Source organism: Pezoporus occidentalis, unplaced genomic scaffold (genome assembly GCF_034315485.1).
Source record: "Pezoporus occidentalis ecotype Australia unplaced genomic scaffold, CSIRO_AGI_Poc_V1 ctg280, whole genome shotgun sequence".
NCBI classification, from domain to species: domain Eukaryota; kingdom Metazoa; phylum Chordata; class Aves; order Psittaciformes; family Psittacidae; genus Pezoporus; species Pezoporus occidentalis.
Window position 1 is genome coordinate 29,809 of NW_026914719.1, and position 20,183 is coordinate 49,991.

Below are 20,183 nucleotides of genomic sequence, written 5' to 3' on the forward strand. Positions count from 1 at the left end.
GCAATGAGTCTGGAGCTGTCAGCAATCTTTGTTCACAACTGTTGCTTCACACTGAAAATGAGCTGGCAAAGTGGAAGCATTTGAGGGCTGGGAACTTGGTCTTGTACTGTGCAGAGGGCCAGGCACAGTCTTACTGCTGCTGTGTGACAGCAAGTGGACTGAAGCTGAGCATTTTCACCCAAACCCCTTATCAGTAGCTCTGCCTTCACTCCTGGGTATCTTGAGAGCAAGTCTCTGATAGCCTGAGCTCCAGCAGCTCTGGAACGGGGTCGTGGTGTTGTGCAGTGTCAGCTGGGTTGTTTTCACATGTCCTGCCCTTATTCAGGTCCCTGCTTTTTCCCATCCATCCCCATCATGTACTTGAACTCCTGATCCTGTGACATTTTTCACCTTGTTAGCCTGTCTTTGGCTCTACTTTACCTGGTGGGATGTAGGGAAGGGGTTTGGCTTTGTTCTCTCAATGTTCAGCTCTGACTCCTGTGCTGCACACATGCAAAGTTGATGTTGCCAAATAATTGCTAAGTGCTAACAAATAAGCTCTGAGGCTTTCAAGACAGAATGGCCTGAAACTTCTCATTCTGGTCCTGATGCTGTGGAAGGAAGGGAAGTTGAAATGGCCAAAGGTTTGTCTTGCTGCTCAGACTTTACATGGCATCAGTGTCCCTGGTAGCTGCTTTTTCAGTTGCGCTCACCATCAGCTTTGTCTTGCAGGTATTAACACATTACTTCCTTGTGTATTTCATTTAGTGTTAAGAGGATTAAGTCTTTTAATGTCTGTCTTGTATATTTGGTCTCACAGTTTAACATGTTAGTAGTAGTGTGGAAAGTACTACGGGGAATGTGAGCCTTAAATGTGATGTTAGCCTTCTATGTAAATCAATAGCCCTGTAATTCCCACAAGTGGAAGCATGTGCCTTTGCCCTTCTGCATTGAAAATAGCATCTTCTGCAGTGAGTTAGATGTGAAGTGGGATTTCAGTGTGGTGGTGGGCATTGACAAGTCACTTGTTTTACTTGGAGGAGTATTCTCCCCCCCCAGGAGAATACTGGGGGGGAGGGCAGAAAATACTTTTAAGGCTTCCCTCCAAGATGTTGGATGCTGTTAGCAAGTTGATGGGTAGGATGTGTGTAGTGGTTTGGGGTGCAGATATCAGTTGAATAGGAGCACAAAGACCTTCTTGCTTGTGCAATCACTGAAGTGGTCTCTGGAGAGTAAAGGGGAAAGAACCAAGTGGGGCAGTGGCCAAAATCCTGTTACAGCCTCAGTGCAGATGAATGCTCTATATGTGTTTGGAATGCAATGTCCATGCTCCTTGAGGACTCAGTGACCACCCCGATGCTGTCGTTCCTGGTGGGTGCGTGTGGAGGTGGTTTGTTTCCACTGTTGTGTTTGTCAAAGACATACTCCCACCATCACCCCTTCCAAACACATAGATTCTCCTCTCTTGGGAAACTTCAGCGCTGCATTTCACTGTTGGGAGCTGGGTGGAGGAAGTGATGTGCTTTCTCATGTCCCAGACCTACTTCTTTTGGCCAACCTTTTGAAAGGAAAGGAGCCCAGGGGCTTGTAGGAGTTCAAAAAGTCACTATTGAAAGCTCACCTCAATTTTACTTTGACTGTAACATTACAGATCTGTGCTGTGGCTTCTCCTCCCAGCCCTGCTCTTTCCTACCAGAGAACCAGCTGAGCCGGGAGATTTGCTCTCCTGCTCTCCTTGGCTTCTGTAGCTAACCATGAATCATGTTTGATGTGATGATGAAGTTTTAGTCTCACTCTTACTTAACTGTCCCTCTTCAAAACTGGGGTGCCAGGAAAGTTTAGGTGCTGGTTTTCATTAAAAGTTGCACATGTGTAGTTAAGATTTGCTTAAAGCTGAAGCTGTCAAATACTTCTTCACTAAGATCCTGATCTAAACTTGATCTAAAATCATTGGAACAAAGTCCACTGGGAAGTGCACGTTGATACTGCAGCTACTAGATGAGATGTATGTGCCCCCTGCCATGCAGAGGTGTTGTATGCAAACAGACCTAGACATGAGAATTACAGGGAGTTTTGTGGATACAGCTGTTGAAAACAGTTATTACTCCCATAAAACTTCCTTGATACACGAATGCAGCTACAAAATAAATTCTCCCTATGAACATGTCCATAAATCTGAAGTTGCTCTTAGGTGAGGACACTACCTGTTGAAGGAGAACGGTTAATGCTGCAGCATAATGCTATCAGCAGGCTTCCACTGAGTTTAGCTGTCAGGATTTGTTAGGTATCTATGCAAAGCAATACAAGCACTGGGAAACTCTTGTTTTTCATGTGCTTGAGAGGCGTTTTCTGGAAAGAGCTGCCTGCAATTAGAGTGGGAAAAGCACCTCCAGCAGGCACTGAGTTAGCGTTGCAGTGTGCATTCTGCATGTCTTTACCTGTTTGCTCTACTTGGAAACGCAGTTGTCGTTCCTTGATAGATGGAGTGCCTGACTCAGCTCTGGCTGGTGCAAGCTGTGAGGAAAGAAGGTGTGTTTTGACAGTGTGGAAGAACAGAGACAGTGAGATCTCGTGTCACTGCCTTGTGAATCCCTGAAAACAGCTTTGTGCAGTGCTGACACAGCATTGATCACCGTCTCCATAGCTGTGAGATGGAGACTTCAGCTGGTAACTTGAGTTATCCCACATGGACAGTGTCTTGCCTGCAGAGCTGGGTCCGTGCTGCTCCTGTTGCAGTATGTTCTGTCAGTTCAGGAGTGATGCTCACCAGTCGTCTGTGTCTCGGTTCAGCAGTTCAAGTGGCTGCACGGTTAATGCATGTGCCCCTTACCTTTGACTTGAACCTATGCCCTGTGTCTCAAGTATCCATTTCCTGGAATGGTGTGTCCAAATCCCAGGAGGATCAATCTGTCTGCTCTGGTGGTTTTGTTCTTTTCATGTTTGAAAACTGGATGCGTTGCACAGATGTTTGTGATCCCAGTGCTCTTTCCTTATAGGTGTTGCTTTCCTGCTCTTGTGTGTTCATTGCGAGGGAAACTGCTGCTTTGCAGCCCGGAACTAACAGCATCTCAGTGGTGATTTTTCACATACCACAGGCTCTCTCCGGAAGGAGAAGTGTAAAGCAGCGTGTAACTCCGTGCTGGTGCTGTAACAGCAGGGCTGTGCTGTACTCTGCACTGTGTTAACTCTTGTATGTGGGGTTAGTGGTCTCCCATTTCCTCTAATTTCAGACTTTTAAGCACAGCAGTGAGGACATGGTGAATTCCAGTAGCAGGAAACGTAAGCAGAAACACCTCGTAGGCAGCTTACAGTGACATTACTCAGCATTGCACCTTTTGCCCTGTAAATCCAGATGTGCTCTTTCATTTACCCCTAATCATTCAAGCTCTGTATTCATTTTGCCATCAAGATCTGTCCAGATAACTTACTGTTTGCGTGAAGGATCTTTCCAGTCTTCCCCCGATAGCTTTAGCAATACATTGCTCTAACTTCCCTGCTCCTTTCAGTGTGAAAAGCTGGTTGAGAGCTTCAGCTCTTCTGAGGCCTTGTGGGCTGTGTGATCTATGGGATAGATACATCCTTGCTGACAGTTGTTCTTGCATGTGTTTTTGCCAAGTCTCTAGAGGCACTTGAGAAGCACGTGTATTAGCTCAGATCGTTCAGCTTCTTCCCTTTCATTTAAGTCTCTGAAGCTGCATTTTAGCCTTGTCAGTCAAGAAGAAAACTTTGCTCTGAATTATTGCAAAAAAGAGAGAGAAAAATCAAACCCAACAACTGAACTCCAACAGCAAATCAAACCAAACCAACCTGTACCTCTCCCCTTTGGCCCCATGGCTCTTGACAGCGCTCTTTTGCATCAGGTGATGCACAGAACGTAATGCCTGTGGTTGTAAAATGCTTGGCAACATCATCATATTTCAAGTGCTAAATGTGAATAACTGTATTTTTCCAAAAGCAAAATGGAGGCAGCAATGTTAGAGAATTTTATATACAGGGAATGCTTCCTGCCTAGGACTGGAATGTGAAGTGAGACTTCTGCATGCATTTAACATGCCTGCATTCCCTGCAGAGCATTATATCATTAGCCTCCGTATTAAATGGCCACCCACATTTTCTATAGTATGACTGAGTTTGGTTTTGTGACTGATAATGACAATGCCAAACTCTTCAATGTTGTGCTTTTAGAGCTGCAGTTAGAGGAAAACACTAACAAAGGCAGAAAGGACTTCTCTGTGGTCAGTTCTACAAGGAGCTGGAAGCGGCGGTCAGAATGAAGCTCCTGTTGAGCTTAGGTGCTCTTTGAGCTCTTCAGGCCTGAGCAGAACAGACCAGGCAGATGCACAGATTTTATGTTCTGTGGTTTGTTGTGTGGGAAACACTTGTGTTTGAAAGGAATGTGCTGAACAGAGAGGAAAGGAGGATGTGAAAGGCATAAGAGGATGATGGTGAGGGGGCAGCCAAGGGGTTTGGGTGGGAGCAGTCATCCCAGCTGACTGCTTTTTTTTTATATGTATAGCAAAGAAAAGTCTGGACAGAATTTGAGTGTAGAAGCCATGTATCATTTATGACCACTTCGGCTTCCCTTGCAGCTTCTCTGTTAGCTGGAATCTAACCGGGTTGCTCTCCATGCTCTTTCCTGAAGCCTGCCAAAAGGGGCTGAGAAAGTACTGCTTGGGATGTAGCCACGTTCTCCCCTGCCCCAGGAATCCTCTGCTTTAATCTGCTCCAGCCTTGCATCAGCAGTTTATTTTTGGAAAGGCTGTTGTATTATCTTGTGGTTGAGGCACGCAAGAAGAGGGGTCACAGCTCCATTGTGAGCCCTACTTCATACACCAAACCCCTTCCCATCAGTGAGATGGGTGTAGTGCTCCTTTTCTCCCTGTGCAGAAGAATTAAGCACACTTTGTGAATCTAAAGCCTTGCACAAAGCATGTGAGTTGTTTGCATTACCAGTCTATAAGCAGGAAATACCAAAAGGAGGTTGTGTTCCTTGCAGGGATCTAACAGTTGTATGGATATTAATAGCTGAGATGTGTGTCTTGACTTGTGATGTCCTCCAGGCAATGGACTAGGAGTTAATCTGCCTCCAGCCTCCACTGCCCCTATGACACTTTGTCTCTAAGGCATTGAACTAAGCCTACAGACATCGGGGTCAAGTTCTCAGCTACTTTAAACTTCCTTTGTGACCCTAGGCCAAGCCACTCACGTATCATGGCTTCTGGTATCTGAACCAGGGATGGCACTAGTTTTGTGCTTTGTGTCTTTAGTGTTGGGTATGTAAATACAGTGGGTAGCAGTGGCCTCTGCTGTCTGCTCTGCACAGGTAAGAGTACTGGTCCCTGAGGTCTTGGTGTGCTTCTGTAATCCATGCAAGTGAGACTAAATCAGCTTTAAAGACTCATCATTTGACTTGAAAGCGCTGAGTTGTTCTTCCAGTGGCTTGGCCTTTGCTCTAACCCACTGCTTCAGACGATTCTGTGAGTAAAGTTACTAGAGTCAGGAAGAAATAAATGGAAAAGCAAGAGGACAAATATGGTCTTGTTTAAAGGAAATGCTGGGGTTTATCGTGACCTAAAGCAATGTGCTTTATTCAGCAGTTTTTACAAACAGGAAGCTTTATTTAAAAAGCTCCAGCACTTGCTGAATCATGGAGCAAGAGAAAGCTGAGAGGAGAATTAGCTTAAACGGAGCAGATTTTGTGATTTTCAGAGCTTTTCTTACATCCTTAATGTTCTGTCTCAGTTGCCTCAAACAGATACATGATGGACATGGTTAGAATACTGCTGTGGTGGAGCAAAAGGGAGATGAAATCCAGGTAATCATCCAGGCTTTCATAACAGAGACTGCTAATGTAACCCCCCCCCCTTGATGTGAAGGGGTGGCAGTGGAATTGGCTCCAGCCCTTCCTTGAGCTTTATTGGAGACTTGTATTTACAGCATTCTTCTGGGATCTGTTGTTCTGTTTAATCACAAACAGCCCCAAAATCACACTGTACATAGATAGTACTTGGCTTTGTACTCGGCTTCTCTCAGTTCTGTATTTCCATTTTATAGATGGGAAAACTGAGGTCTGGAAGTAGGGCTTTCCCCAGGGCTATGTAGCACAGCGGGGAGTAAAGCCCTTGTGATTCCAGAGTCATCATCTATGCCCTGGCTTGCTAGGCTTGATGAATATCACACAGTGATCTGGTGTTAGGATTTCCTGGCATTTTGTTCTGTCTTGTCTATTCTTGCTGAAGGCAGAGTTCATAGTGCCCTGTTCTGAATTACTTCCCCTCTGCTTTGTAAAATCAGGGCAGCAGGTCTGTAAGTAGGTATTGTTAACATGAACTGATTCAGGCTTTGCCACTGCATGATCTCACAGCACCATAAATAACTGCTCATCTCTTTCTCATTTAATTTCTCATCTGCAAGCCATTGGAGATAATATATTCTAGGTGGAGATGCAGCCCCTGGCCTTGATGTGAGCATCTGTGCCTTAGCAGGAGGTTAGTGGCTTGAAGGAGAAACCCCTCTAAAGGGGATGGAGCCTGCCCAGCTGCTGCAGATGCCTCATTTCCCTGCAGGATTTCTGTGTCTCCATAAAAGCAGCTTGCTTGATTCTTAATGTAGTATTTTTATTGTTCTCTCTGTTGTGAAACGTGCTCACACTGAGACTCTTCATCAGGGCCTGTAGCGATAGGACAGGGGGTGATGGGCTTAAACTTAAACAAGGGAGATTCAGGTTGAATATAAGGCAGAAGCTCTTCCCTGTGAGGGTGCTGAGGCGCTGGCACAGGGTGCCCAGAGAAGCTGTGGCTGCCCCATCCCTGGCAGTGTTCAAGGGCAGGTTGGACACAGGGGCTTGGAGCAAGCTGCTCTATGGAAGGTGTCCCTGTCTGTGGCAGGGGTTGGAGCTGGATGAGGCTTTTAAGGTCCTTTCCAGCCCAATGCTGGTTTGTGTTGCACACTGTTCCCATAAGAGCTCCCAGACTGGGGTTGGATGAACAGGGCTTCACGTACCTGTGAGCCTGACATCTCAAAGTCTTGCTGAGTCGTTCCTGTTGACTTAAACCTGAATTTCCTTGTCTGGCCTGAAAAGACCTGGCAAACTCCTCGCTTCCAAAAATGTTGTTTGAATCCCAGAGTTCTCACCTCCTCCCCAGAGTGATCTGAGGGGGTTTTCTTAATAATAGCTTAGATTAGAGCCTGGGCTTTGTTCCCAGTAGCTCTGCCACAGTTCCTACAGAGATGTCATTCAAATCAAATGCACCAGGCACTGCAAACTGTGCTCTGAGGGACCTGCGGGGTCTTTCACAAGGGACATTCCAGTGTTTTTCCAACTCCTAGTTTCTGCAGACCATAGCAGAGTTATTTTCCGGTGGTTAGATCTAAGTTGGGACCTTCCTAGTCTGTCACTTTAATGCTGTGCATTGCATAAATAAAATTGGGATGGAAGCTTTGGTTTCTGTTAACTCAGGAGGCTGTGGCCTTCCTGGCAGAACTGGGGAGGAAGAGGAGGGAAGAGACTGACATGCTTCAGTGCAGCCCTCATCTAAATATAAATAGTTCTCTCCTTGGATCCGTTCAGTCTGAACTTCTGGGTCATTTGACCTTTCTTTGATAAAAGCTTCCTTTATTTGCAAGACTAAAAGGGCAGAGGGGAGGGAAGGACACGGCACATTGTTATGTTTTAGTTAATATCCTAAAATCCTGCCCGTTGGTTTCCGCAGTGCAGTGCCCGGCGCTTGCTGTGGAACCACTTCCATGCCGGGCTCCAGTTTCTCTCCTCCAAGTGCCTTGAGTGAGCTTTGCTTTTACTCTAAAGCATTAACCTGAAAGGTTTTCAGGAAGTTTATGGAAGCGTGTTCCTTATGGAATTGTGTTTTCCCACAGAGAGCCTCTGATGGGGACAGATACCCTGTTCCGGTGCCCAGCCCTGCTGCCGGAGCAAATGACTTGGTTTATGCCCATTGCACCACTAACTTGGGTTTCCCTTCATAACTTCAGCTGAAAGAAATACTTGTATTAAATGCTGCTGGTTTTTCATACGTGCACCCTGAAGCTTTTTGAGCTCAGCATCAAAACACAGCTCTGTTCAGGATGTGAAACCACTGAACTCTGGCTTTGGTCTCAGGTTAGCAGCCTGTGCAAGCGAATGTGCAGGTGCAGCATTTAGAACTGCTCCAGACTACACACAAGGCTTTCTGGCACTAGTTTTAACCATTAATCACTTTAAATCCAGCAATAAATTATTTGGGCAACCACACTGCGTGAACCCACTGCCAAGAATAAACCAGAGCCTGAGAATTACTCAGATCCCCTTCATACCTCAGGACTGTTGCTGCTGGATGGGGCAGGGCTCCTCCTGGACTCAGTTTTGTTTTTTTGGTGCATGTCTTCTGCATGTAGTTGAAGCCATCATCCTGCAAATGATGTTGGTAGCAGTTGAAATGCATTGCATGCATGTGTTGATTTGCTGTTTGCTTCTGAAGTGAGTGGTGTTGTATGGGAATGCAGCTGGATAAGCAGCCTCATCTGTTGCAAATTGGATTTTAGGGCTCACTTGCCTGTCCTCTTGGATAAAGTTTCCCCTCAGCTGCCTCTCCTCTAGTGGAGCTTGTGTCTGTCTCAGGCCTGCAAAGCCTTTTATAATGCTCTGCTGGATCAGGAGTCACGCAGGAGGGGCTGAGACTTTCCATTTCAGAGTGTGCTTCTGAATCCTACCTGAAACATGCTTGGTTTACTCTTGAATTTCCACTTGGTCTGCATGAGATTCCCGTTGGTTTGGTGCTTTTCCTGCTGCTTCTGCACGCTGTGGTGTAGTGTTTTTTCTGGCTGGGAGTCCTCTAGTTAATGACTGTTAGAAAACCTGGTTACTGCTCGGGCTGCCTTTGTATCCTACAATGAGTCGTAGCAGTTACATGCTGGGAAGGAAATTAAATGATCAGGAAAAGCCTAATTCATAAAGAGCAGCAGTTGACTTTATTTTAAACCAATTAAATGGGGGATTAGAGAGTGCTGGTAAGTTCTACCCCTAGTTAAAGAAAACAGTGCAGGCAAACGTACTGTATTAGCATGAGCATGATTGTCCAAGCTTATAATAAATCCTGTATAATTCCTGACAGTATTAACATGGGCCAGCATACAGGGAAGGTGGGTTGACAGAGGGGTGAATGGTTTCAATTTGCTTGTAAGAGCATCTTGATGTGTGTTCATGTGCCCTTTCTGGGAGAGGGTGGTAGCACTGTGAGGAGTGGCAGCAGAAGCCCAACTCCTTTAACAGCAAGCTCAAGAGCAGTGCCAGCTCCTTACACGTGTTTCTCCACTGGTTTAAATAGAACATCTTGCAGGGGTTAGAGGGAAGATTAATGCTCTACAGGGTTAATCCTTAAATCCTTGGTGTTCAACTTCTGAACAAGGGAGGGAAGTGAACAATATCCTCGAACCTCAGAGACCACCTACTCTTTCATATCGGCTGCAGCAGCTGTCAGATGGAAGTGATTTTTGGACAGTAAGAAGTCTGCATGGAATCACACTGGTGACCCAGAGCAGGCCCTGTACCCCTGAGTCTTGGACTTCCACTCCTAGTGACTCCTGCCACAGAGGGAAAAGGGTTTCCCAAACCCATCAGAGTTCTTCAGAGGGGTGTGAATTAGAAGTGGGTTGATGGTTTACTGTCTCTTGTGGTTAAATTTAATAGACACATGTTTCTCTGAAGATGCTTTTTGGTAAGCACATGTGTGGCTGAAAGGAGGTCTAGTAGCAGGAGAACATCCCTGATTTAAAACCAGGATGGTCTGATGAAGCACAGAGTAGTACCAGTTGTGTGCTTTGTGCCACTAACCCCTCTGCTTGGCGCAGTGCTCTCTGCGGTCTGTACTCTGTATTACTGCTCTTAACCACAGCTGTCCAGCCCCTCGTTTGCTTCCAGATAACCAACTTGGTGTGAAAACTCTGCTCAGACTTGTCCTTGCCAGCTGTCCATCCGTTTGGTGTATGCCTAAGTGTTCCCTGTACGTTTTCTGTCTTGCAGCATCTGGAGAGGGCCAAATGTGAACTGCGTTGACAGTACTGGATACACTCCACTGCACCATGCTGCTTTGAATGGTCATAAGTGAGTCATCTTATAATGCTTTTGATTTAGGCGATGCTATGTGCTTTACAAGCTATGGTTTCTGTGTAATTCATTCACCTAATGAATGTAATTCATTCTAATGCTGTTCCCACTAAAAATGTGGCAGTGGTGCAGCACTACACCATCTTGAGGACAAGTAGTGAAGAACATCAGTGCAGTGAAGCTGTAGAGGCATTGCCTGCTGCACATACATTTAAGAGATCATACATCTCTTAAAATTGGGCAAAGCACTGACGTTTTCAACCACTCTTTTATTTATAGAAAATTTGGATAAGATATAACAACATGTTAAAGGTGGCTTCTCCAGTAACAGTCCTCTGCAGTCTGTCTGGTGTCCAGTGTGTTGCTGTGCCTGCAACACTTAAAGTTTGCTTTCAAGTATATAACATTTTTAAGTAACTCCAGTCCTCAGCGTGGTAAATCTCGTGGTGTTCATTGCTGCTTAAGATATTGGGAAGTTGAATAGCATTGCCTTCATTGTTCTGGTGCAATTCACTTTTCACCAGAGTGGCTTGTGGATGACCTCGGTCCCTGTTCAGCTCCATTAGTATGAAGGTAACACAGATCTTCCCTGAGCTCATCTCAGCAGTGTTTCATTTTCCTTGGGCAGCATTTAATAGGAATGCTTTAAAAACACATTTCAAGAGCATCTCTGAACTACTCCCATTCAGATTAACCTTTTGTGCAGCACTTGCTGCAGAAGCTGTGGAACAAGGACTGAGTATCTTATGGGCTGAAGTTTCCTTCTCTTGCAGGGATGTTGTGGAAGTTCTGCTGCGGAACGACGCACTAACCAATGTAGCCGACTGCAAAGGCTGTTACCCTCTTCACTTGGCTGCTTGGAAAGGAGATGCAGACATAGTGAAGCTCCTCATCCACCAAGGACCTTCACATACCAAAGTGAATGAGCAGGTCTGTGTGGTTTACTCTAATATACTATTGAATTGCTTTCCTTGGATGGAGACTACTTCAGCTGACTCCTGGCCAACTACTTCAGCTGACTCCTGGCCCTTCTCAAAGGAGTAGCAATGGTTATAAAGTCCTACTTGCTAATGGGATAAGAAGAGCACTGCCTAAAGCAATACCTCCAGTTCTGAGTTAGTGGTTGAATGAGTAAGGAATATATGTTTATAAAGAGATAGAGAAGTATGAGAACCACTCAGCACCTAGGAAGTGGTCTCCTGCTTTCATACTGGGCTTCTGAAACTAACTCGCATTTCCTTTCAGTTGCTGGATAGCAGAGAAGGTTTCAGTTCTGTCAAAAGATCCATTGGCTCCCTTCTTTGGGAACTAATCAAAGCAGCTTTGTTTAGTCTTTGTTTGGCCATGCTCTCTTAGCTACTCTCCTGGCTTGTCTCTAGCACTCGCTCCACTGAACTAATTTGTAAGTTGCAAGATAACTGTAACCCTACTTGCCCCCAGATTAGTCCCTAGCTTAATCTTAAGAAATCAGGCAAGACAAACAATCTGGTGGATTCCTTCCCTTTGTCAAGGTGATGGTTTTTGGTCTGGGATGCAGAGGGATTGATTGGTGTGAGACAGCTGTTCTGTACAGTGGCTGCTGTGTCCATGTTGGGGGGCTGGCTCCATCTAACTTCCCTTTGGAAGTCAGCAGATATCTGTCAGTAGGGAACTTCTGGAAAGCTACTGCTGGAAGACCCAAATACTGCTCTTGTTGAAGAGTTTAAGATAGGGGACTGGTTTACTGAGTGAGGCCAACTGAGCAGTGTTACTGAGCCACTTACGGCTGAGGGAGTTTGGGCAGACATGCAGTAACACATCCAAATCAGGTGGTTAAAGCTACCATAGCCCTTGGTTGTCCTGTCCCTGAGGCAGGAATGTCTAATGTCCCTGTGAATCAACTCCTAAACCCCTCAGGTTTTCATCCAGGAGGAGAGGAGTAAAACAGAAGTTTGTCTGCCTTAGTAGCACAAGGCTAAACATGTTCAGAAGTTAATCCCCAGGTAGGTCAGATACTCAGAGCTCAAATTTAGCGAAATCGGTCAAAGTCCAGATGAGCAGCTGGTAACTGTGGGTTTTGCTGTTTAATTTTGATGTAAGGTCAGACACTGAGGAGCAAAAATTCCCTTTGGAGTTGGGTTTAGGAGTCCTAATACTGCTTCCAGCCACACTTTGTGGCAACCAGAGAGCCATGCTTAAGTTTTCTTAAGTTCTGTTCCTTGGTCTAAGGTGGCTAACTTGATGCATTGGGCTGCTCTAGGGCTGAACAGTTGTTTCTGAAGCATCACAAAATGAGTGATACAGTGGTAATGCTATTCACTACCATTCCTCTATTGGAATAAAAAAAGGGGGTGTGTTTAATGTCTGTGGATAGGTTTCCACTTTGGGGCTGCTGTTAATGATGTCTTCAGGCACAGCTGCAGGCATTCAGTCTGTTCAAATAGATTTGAGATGTGTAGTTAGCTGTTTGCAATCCATCTGATAAGAACTGACTGAGGGCCCCGACTGTAAACTCTTCTGCTCTGAGTCGAACAGGTACAAGGCAAACCTTTGCAAAAGATTAAAAGCTTTAGTAGTGTAATCCTTCCAGGTAATGTTTCATTAATGTCTGATTAGTAGGAACCTTTCTAAATGAGAAAAGTCAGCTGAGTAGCCTGTGCTGCTTGTGTTTGAAGGCTTGTCAATGAAATGCACAGTGGTTCAAGTTACAGGAATCAGCAGCTGGAATGGCTTCTGCTGGTAATAGCTTTGACTGGAACAAGATGCTGTGTTCTGTCATTTCCACCCCTTGGGAGTCACCCATTGCTTTGTTGCTTTACCTCACCCATTTCATTATCACATTTTTTGTTTTCTTTTTCCTCTTCCTTTTTGTAGAATGCTCTTGAGATCAAAGAACTCAAAAAGTACGGCCCCTTTGACCCATATATCAATGCCAAGGTGTGTACTTTGCTGTCAGCATTTCACTACATCATTACTCCAAGCTGCAGTCGTGTGCTTCCAGGTGCAATGTCATCCAGTTGCAGTTAATACCTGTTCACTTTGCAGCAGCTTGGGAAAAATATGACAATTTATTTACTGTGGGTTTCTTTCTTCAAAGCAGTTATAGAAACATAATTTAAGGGAAGCTTTTCCTTACTTTTCCTGGGGGCTCCTTCAGTGCTTAGCCTTGTAGGACTCACGGTGATGGTCAGTTTGCTTGATTGGGCTGGATGACTTCCAAAAGGTAATGTTATTTCCATTAAAAATGCTTTAGGTTTTGTTTCGTGTGCTAATGTTGCTGATAAATGCAAAGAGATGGATTTTTTTCCTGCTTAAACATGGATGTGTTTTCTCTGTGGGCTGTTTAGAGTGGATTTTCCTGCCTTTTCCCCTACAAAATGCTGTTTTTGTTGTTTGAATGGACACTTAACTCTGGTGGTGGGGAGAAGGGAAGGCAGTAATGCTCATGCCTCCCTTCCCAAGTCCTTCATGTCCTGCTTATTGCATCAGTCTCTCTTTTTTGAATGTTAAGTCTGTTGTGTCGTCTGACCCTTCAGCCCTGGTCTTCTGTTCCTGTTTTCTTGCCTATTTTGCTCTTCTTGCTTTTAGTTGTTCTTGAGCTACACAAAGGCCATGACATCAGCATTTCAGTGCGCTGAGGCTGAGCAGTTGAGGAAGCAGATAAGAGAGTTCCTGGTGGTGTCTTCTCAGACACCGTTTTTCATTGTTATTTATAGTGAAGCTGTGGGCTAATGGTGGCAGAAGAGTCGCTGATTTATTGTGAGGTACTTCTGCTGTAAGCCACCACCTCATGGTTGTTTCCAGGTAGTTATTTGGGATCCAGCCATCCATGACAGATTAAACTCTCAGAGTTTAGTTAACACTTTCACTCTGCTCTATCTGCAGTGCCTTAAAAACATGTATGAAAGTTTCTGAGCTTGCTTACCACTGGGAGTTGGGTTTGGGTTTGCAGACCTGTGTTTCAGGATACTCCAGTGCATACCTCTTAAGCACAGATATATCTACGTGCACATCAGTGATTTCTACAAAAATCCAGATGGGAATTTTTCCCACAGTGGATGTCTTCTGTGGAAGGATCACAGTTGAGCAGCTCAGTTGCCTCAAGAGGAACTTCCTGAATCATTGTCAGTACCAGAGTAAAATCTTCCACACTCCAGCATTAAAATGCTGAATGAATGAAGTGTGCAGTGTGCTCACTTTCTGGTGGAGTTCTTACTGTGTGTTCTGATTTGGGCTTTGTATTTTTGACAAGTGCCTTATTTTAAACTTCCAGTTCACTCTCAGAGGTGGCTGTGGTGCTTTTGAGAAGAAGGCAATGTGGTTTTGAAATCTGTGCCTTGGCTTTAAGGATAGAGATGATTTATACACGATCTGTTAGGTTCATCGCAAGTTCTCACCAGCTTTCCACCAGGTTCTCCCCAGGGTTGATGAAGAGCATGTGGAATCTTATGTCCTGCAAACCTTGATGCTTTCTCGATAGCCTGGCTGCAGGTGGGAGCACCACAAAAAGTCCAGGTGTAAAGTGTGAGTGTCATTCCTTAGGTGGTGCTTTCAGCTTCTCCGCTCCGATGCACAATGGGGTATCATGCAGGAACAATTGAGAGATGTTTCGTCTTTCCAAGCATTTTGGGATATTTAGGAGGGGGAGGAAGCATTTATATAAGGCTGGACTACAATCTAATACCCTGTTGAGGAAGAGGTAAGAAAGCCAGAAGCTTCTTGCTTTTCTAAGAACTAAAGCAAGAGCTGAGCTTCTTTTTATGTCCCTTTAAACATCCCTTTTAAACAGGAGGCCCCTGCAATATGTCTGTTACAGGACTGCTGAAAAGCAAATGATAGAAGCAAAGGAGATAGAGCAGCAGCTTTGCTTCAGTACCTCCTGCTATCTTGAATTTAGTTCTTTAATTTGTATGAAGGAACCAACCATTTGAGCAGAGCCAGCATAGAAAAGGCTGTCACACAGCTCAGCTTTGTGCACTGCACAGACTACCTTTGTCTTTTGTAATCGGAAGCAAATGAATCCTGCAGATTGGGTTTAAGGAAAGGAGGTCTGTTCATCCTTCTATGCTCCTGGCAGTGCTGTGTGGGATACCTGTGGAGAGCACATGTTGCAAAAGGAGGGAAGGAGCTGGTACAACTCTTTTGGCCAGCTCTGTGCCTGAGGTGGTGATGTTCTTTAGGTGTTACCTCCCGGTGAAGTTTGGATTTTGCTTCACGTGTTTTCTCTTTTATGCCAGTTGGACATGGCTGTTCTGTGCTTTAGTTTCAGATATGTCACTGGGGCAGCAAAGTAGGTTTTTAATAGGACCAGGCACTGTTAGACGTGTATACACTGACAAAAGACCTCCACAGGGACCTTAGAAATAGCTTGGATGGGACTTAAAGTCCTATGGCCTCTTTCCCCACCCCTGAGACCAGATCGTATCTACCTAAACCACTGCTGACCAGTGTTTGTGTAGCAGCTTCTCGGAACCCTTGGAGAGGGACAGCTCTATAATCTCCCTTGGCAGCTTATTCAACCATTCAAATCTCTGTAGGTTAGAAAGATAGAAACCTTTCCCTTGTTTAAACCCAGTCACCCCTGCTTCAGTCAAACCTCTCTTATGGTGCGTTACGAACACCGGTGCAGACCAACATACTTTAAGTGGTTATAGATTCTCCATATTAGCATCTGGTGAGGAGTATAAGGCCTATGGTATGTAGTATTCAGTTAACAGGGCTTGAAAAATTTGATGGAGCCCATATGAAAGCAGAGGCATTGCTTTTTGTATTCCCATTTTGTGGTCTGTAGGGAGGCATCTTACGAGCCTGGCTTCTAGCTCCCAGCTGTGAACTGGGGGGGAGATGTGAGGATTCCTGCACGAATGCAGCCCCTGGGCCTTCTTGAGTGCTCTCTTTTTCTAAGAAGGTTTGAAATTTGATGCCGTTTGCCTTGTGGCTGCTGGAAAGGAATTTTCTTTTCCCATCTCCAATAAATGTGTATGTCTGAGAGCTCATGCGTATTGCTCAGGCTCCACCCCGGTTTGTGCTTGCAGAGGGGATGTGAAGGGAGGCAGACTCCCTTGCCTGATCAGCTCTAGTGTTTGTGGCTGCTCAGAACTCTCCCAGAGTGGAGGCAGTAAGGACTTGGGCAGTAGTGGGGGTTTCCAGTCACAGCCTGTGGTGGTGGTGGGGGACCTGCTGGAATGATTCAGGGGATGTTACCACCTGGGGACCTCTGCTGCTGGAGGATGGTCTGGGGATCTCACCCTGAGCCTCAGAGCCCTGGTCTGCTTAGGGAAGATCAGACTAAATTGCAGTGAAGATGGGGGAAGCCTCCAGCAATTCTGTTATTGAAGGATTTTGTGTTCCATTCCTGAGCCACCAGGAGTTGCTGTGTGCTTTAAAGCACCCTTGAGGGATACGGTCTCTGTGCCAGGGAGGGATGAGAGGGGAAATACCTGGTAGCCAGGGCTATGTGGTATAGGCAGTGCATGTCCCCCATGGCTCTCTGCAGACACCCACTGCTCCAGAGGGTCCAGGGTTATCTCCTCCTCCTGCAGGAATTGGCATTGAGCCTCCTTTATGCTATGGGGCAGTCTGAGTTCCTTGGTCTTGTGCTGTGGGCTCACTGATACCCAGGTTCCCTTCCCTGTCAGTTAATATGTGATTTACCAACCTTAAATGCCTTGAGAGCAACAGGTTAAACTGATTGATAGGTGTGATCTCTGTAGTTGTCTTTTCTCTCCCCTTCTCACTCCATATGTATATTTTATGTGCAGACTTCTTTATTCTACAGTAACTTCTGTCCACATATGTGTGCCTTCCTTCATCATGGCTGCCTCTGCCACTCCAAGTATAGAGTCTGTTGTTTGACTTTGACCTTCTGTGCTAACAGTGATGCTGTGCTTTCCTTGCCTTCCTAAATATCTCACTCCTGCATGTGGCTGATGCTGCTTCCTGCGTCCTTAGGCTTTGCTTTTACACAAGCTGCAGCTGCACAGAGCCTCTCCAAAGCTCCTCACTTGCCTTCTGCTTCTCATGTGGCTGAAAAATGATGCACATACCAGATCCAAACAAGTGGGGGTTTGCATGCATGATTCCTGCAATCCTTAGAATAACTTACCATGGTAATAAGATTGAAGTACCTGTACAACAGAGTAAGTTCTGCAGTGTGTGGTTGTGAAGTGGTGCAAAATACTGACTGTTCCTACAAGCTGGTATCCAAGAAAGTGCATGTGAAAGCCAAAAGGAAGGTACTTGTGATCAAATTTGATCTCTAAAGCAGTACCTATAACTCCTTCAAGACAGTTCTGTTCTCTAGTTTTGTTTTTGGTTTTCAATAGGAATTATTCTTCCTATGTAGGAACTAAAATGACAAATTCAGCTGTGATTCTTTCAGCTAAAGTTGAAGTGTGTAACAGTTTGTACTAAAGTTTTTTTTGGGTCAAATTGTTAGATACTTGTTTCTAGAGTCCTAAACCAAAACCCCTTTGTGTATAATGACTCTGTAACACACAGCAATAAAACTAGAAACTTGAGGTGAATTTAAGAAAAGGCTTTCTTAAACCTAGCAACATTCTGATTTTGCACCTGCAAGTGCAGTGTGTTGGGTTGCTTGTCTTTCAATGCTTTGCATTGCTGATTTTTACCCTGCCGAATGCTGCATGCATTAGTTGGACCTGGCTTTCACTGTGAAGGTGTCCTCCTGTTGCTTGGACATCTCTTCCCTCAGCTGAACTGAGACCTTGGCTTCTTAGTGGAATGATCTGATTGCACTGCTTTAATTCACAAACTGCATGTAACTTAATGCACCCTTTCTTGTGGGCTTTGGAATTGCAAAGGTGGAATGACTGTTATAATCAGGATAAGTAGGATTTGAAACAATTGAAGTTTAAATCTAAAATGATGACAGTTGAGCTACAGCAGATAGAACTCATGCTGCAGTTTGCCTATCATACATTGCAGCCTTCTGTTTTTGTGGCACCTCCAAGTGTGGGATGCTGCCAACAAATAACAGACTGCCTTTCCCAAGTGCTAGCAGGATTAATGGGAATCCAGATCCAGCTCAACAGTCCCTTCCTTTAACCTTAGCATGGTCCCTTGATTTTGACCTCAGTGCTTTGAAAGCAGGCTATTGCACATATAGCATCTATTTCCCATTGAGCTGATTTATGATACCTAAGTAAAGCTTACTGTTCTGGATGGTTTTGAAGCTTTCACTGGGTGGTTGGTTGATGAGCTCACGAGGGGATGTCTGTGCCTGGTAAACAGCTATTGAGATGGTGAAAAGCTGCCTCCAGGCTGTTTCAGACTGGGCTCGCTGCTTCCCAACTGCCTTTTTGGTCTTGTTTTTGCATTTAAACTTCAATGGTTTGAGCGAGGCATGAGGCAGCTCTGTACTGCCCTGTTCTGATGCACTGGCATTTGTGACCCCCCCAGAACAACGACAATGAGACGGCACTGCACTGTGCTGCACAGTATGGCCACACAGAGGTGGTGAAGGTCCTTCTGGAGGAGCTGACTGACCCCACCATGCGCAATAACAAGTTTGAGACTCCTCTGGACCTGGCTGCACTCTACGGGAGGCTGGAAGTTGTGAAGATGCTCTTGAACGCTCACCCCAATCTCTTAAGCTGCAACACTAAGAAACACACTCCTCTGCACTTGGCAGCTAGGAATGGTCACAAAACTGTAGTCCATGTCCTCCTGGATGCTGGCATGGATAGCAACTACCAGGTATCTGGTGTGGCTGTGTGTGGAAGGCTGCTCTGATAGCTGGGGGATGGAGAATCCCTGTGGTTACCATACAGAGAGCTCCACCTAACCCTCTTCCCAGAGGGATCCTTTATGAAAGATAAGCAGTAGCTTTGTTTGTTTGCCTCTGGGCTGTTTGTTCAGCTCTTAGTTGCTCTGAGAAGCTGCTCAGAGGGGTTCTGGTGCTATGCATGCTTCTTGCCTGCTTGGTAGTTGGATAAAGAGCCCCAGACACATGGCAAGGGAGAAAAAAAGCTGAAGCTGTTCTGTCCCGCAATACCGTGAGCTCTTGATAGGGATGGAGGCAAACTGTGTCTCTTCCTATCAAGCCATTTGTGAATATGCTGGTTTTGCAGTTCTAGCTTGTATGGGGTGGTCTTGTCTTTGTTTTCCAGGACACGACCTCTCCCTAAGCTGTACAAAGTCCTTTCTTGGTCTCTAACCTGGGCCTGCATGTCTCTGAAGAGACCATCCCCATTTTTCATTCCAAATTCTCTCAGCATTGTAATAAGGTTGATAGCCTGTCTTTGGGTGTAGATGTTGTTGCCCATGCTTTGTATATGATGGCATATATTTATTGCTTCTGTAACCTTCTAAAACATGCCTCCATCCCCATTCCCAGTCTGGCTTCATGCTATTTTTCCATTTAATTTGCAGACTGAAAAAGGCAGTGCTTTGCACGAAGCTGCTTTGTTTGGCAAGACAGATGTGGTACAAATATTGCTGGCTGCAGGTGAGAGACTGATCCCCTTTTGAAGCAATAACGTGGTGATGCCTTCACCCAGAACTTGAGGAAACCCCATTATAGTGGCAGCATGTTTCTCCAACCAGCTACCAGAGTTCCGTAGAGAGGGTTATAGAAGTTCTCTCTCAGTGTTTGGCTTCAGGTCTGCCTCTCTAGAGCATTTTTTAGCTCCCCCAGTGATGATCACAAATGTAAGATCTGACTTAACATGAAGACATGATTTTGCGCATAGTTAGAAGATATTCTTGCTTTTGCCTTCTCTGCACTTCTTGCCATAGGTATTGATGTGAACATAAAGGATAACAGAGGACTGACAGCTCTGGATATTGTGAGGGAGCTTCCCTCTCAGAAAAGCCAACACATAGCAGCTCTTATTGAAGGTAAGTGATGTAGCTCTGTGTGTGTGGGGAAGTTTGAGGTGCTGACTGTGCTAGTGCACATACAGGATTTTGTTCTGTAGTCCTGGAAGATGCTGGAAGCAAAGCAGCTTCAGATCAGGTCCCTCAGTGAGAATCTTACAGGTGTAGGAATGAATGATGCTTCAATGTTCTGGTGAATTGTCTCCAGACAAACACTTGCAGGAGGATGTTTGGGTGGGCTTTAGGGGGATTGGCTCCTTTACTGAAGGAGTGTGACATAACTTTT

At 45.3% G+C, this 20,183-nt stretch overlaps 1 protein-coding gene across 15 annotated transcripts in view; it reads left to right on the forward strand.

Annotated features, from left to right (window-relative positions):
* The window catches only part of ANKS1A (ankyrin repeat and sterile alpha motif domain containing 1A), a 124,280-nt gene that overhangs the window by 18,734 nt on the left and 85,363 nt on the right, over positions 1-20,183 (forward strand). For 11 of the 15 annotated variants that reach the window (XM_062625540.1, XM_062625535.1, XM_062625541.1 and 8 more), the window contains exons 2-7: positions 9,995-10,075; positions 10,852-11,008; positions 12,932-12,994; positions 18,479-18,775; positions 19,451-19,526; positions 19,817-19,918. In XM_062625540.1, coding sequence (XP_062481524.1) covers positions 9,995-10,075; positions 10,852-11,008; positions 12,932-12,994; positions 18,479-18,775; positions 19,451-19,526; positions 19,817-19,918 — 776 coding nt within the window. The remainder of the gene's footprint in view (positions 1-9,994; positions 10,076-10,851; positions 11,009-12,931; positions 12,995-18,478; positions 18,776-19,450; positions 19,527-19,816; positions 19,919-20,183) is intronic. The other 4 variants (XM_062625536.1, XM_062625551.1, XM_062625550.1 and 1 more) reach the window with 2 other exon arrangements.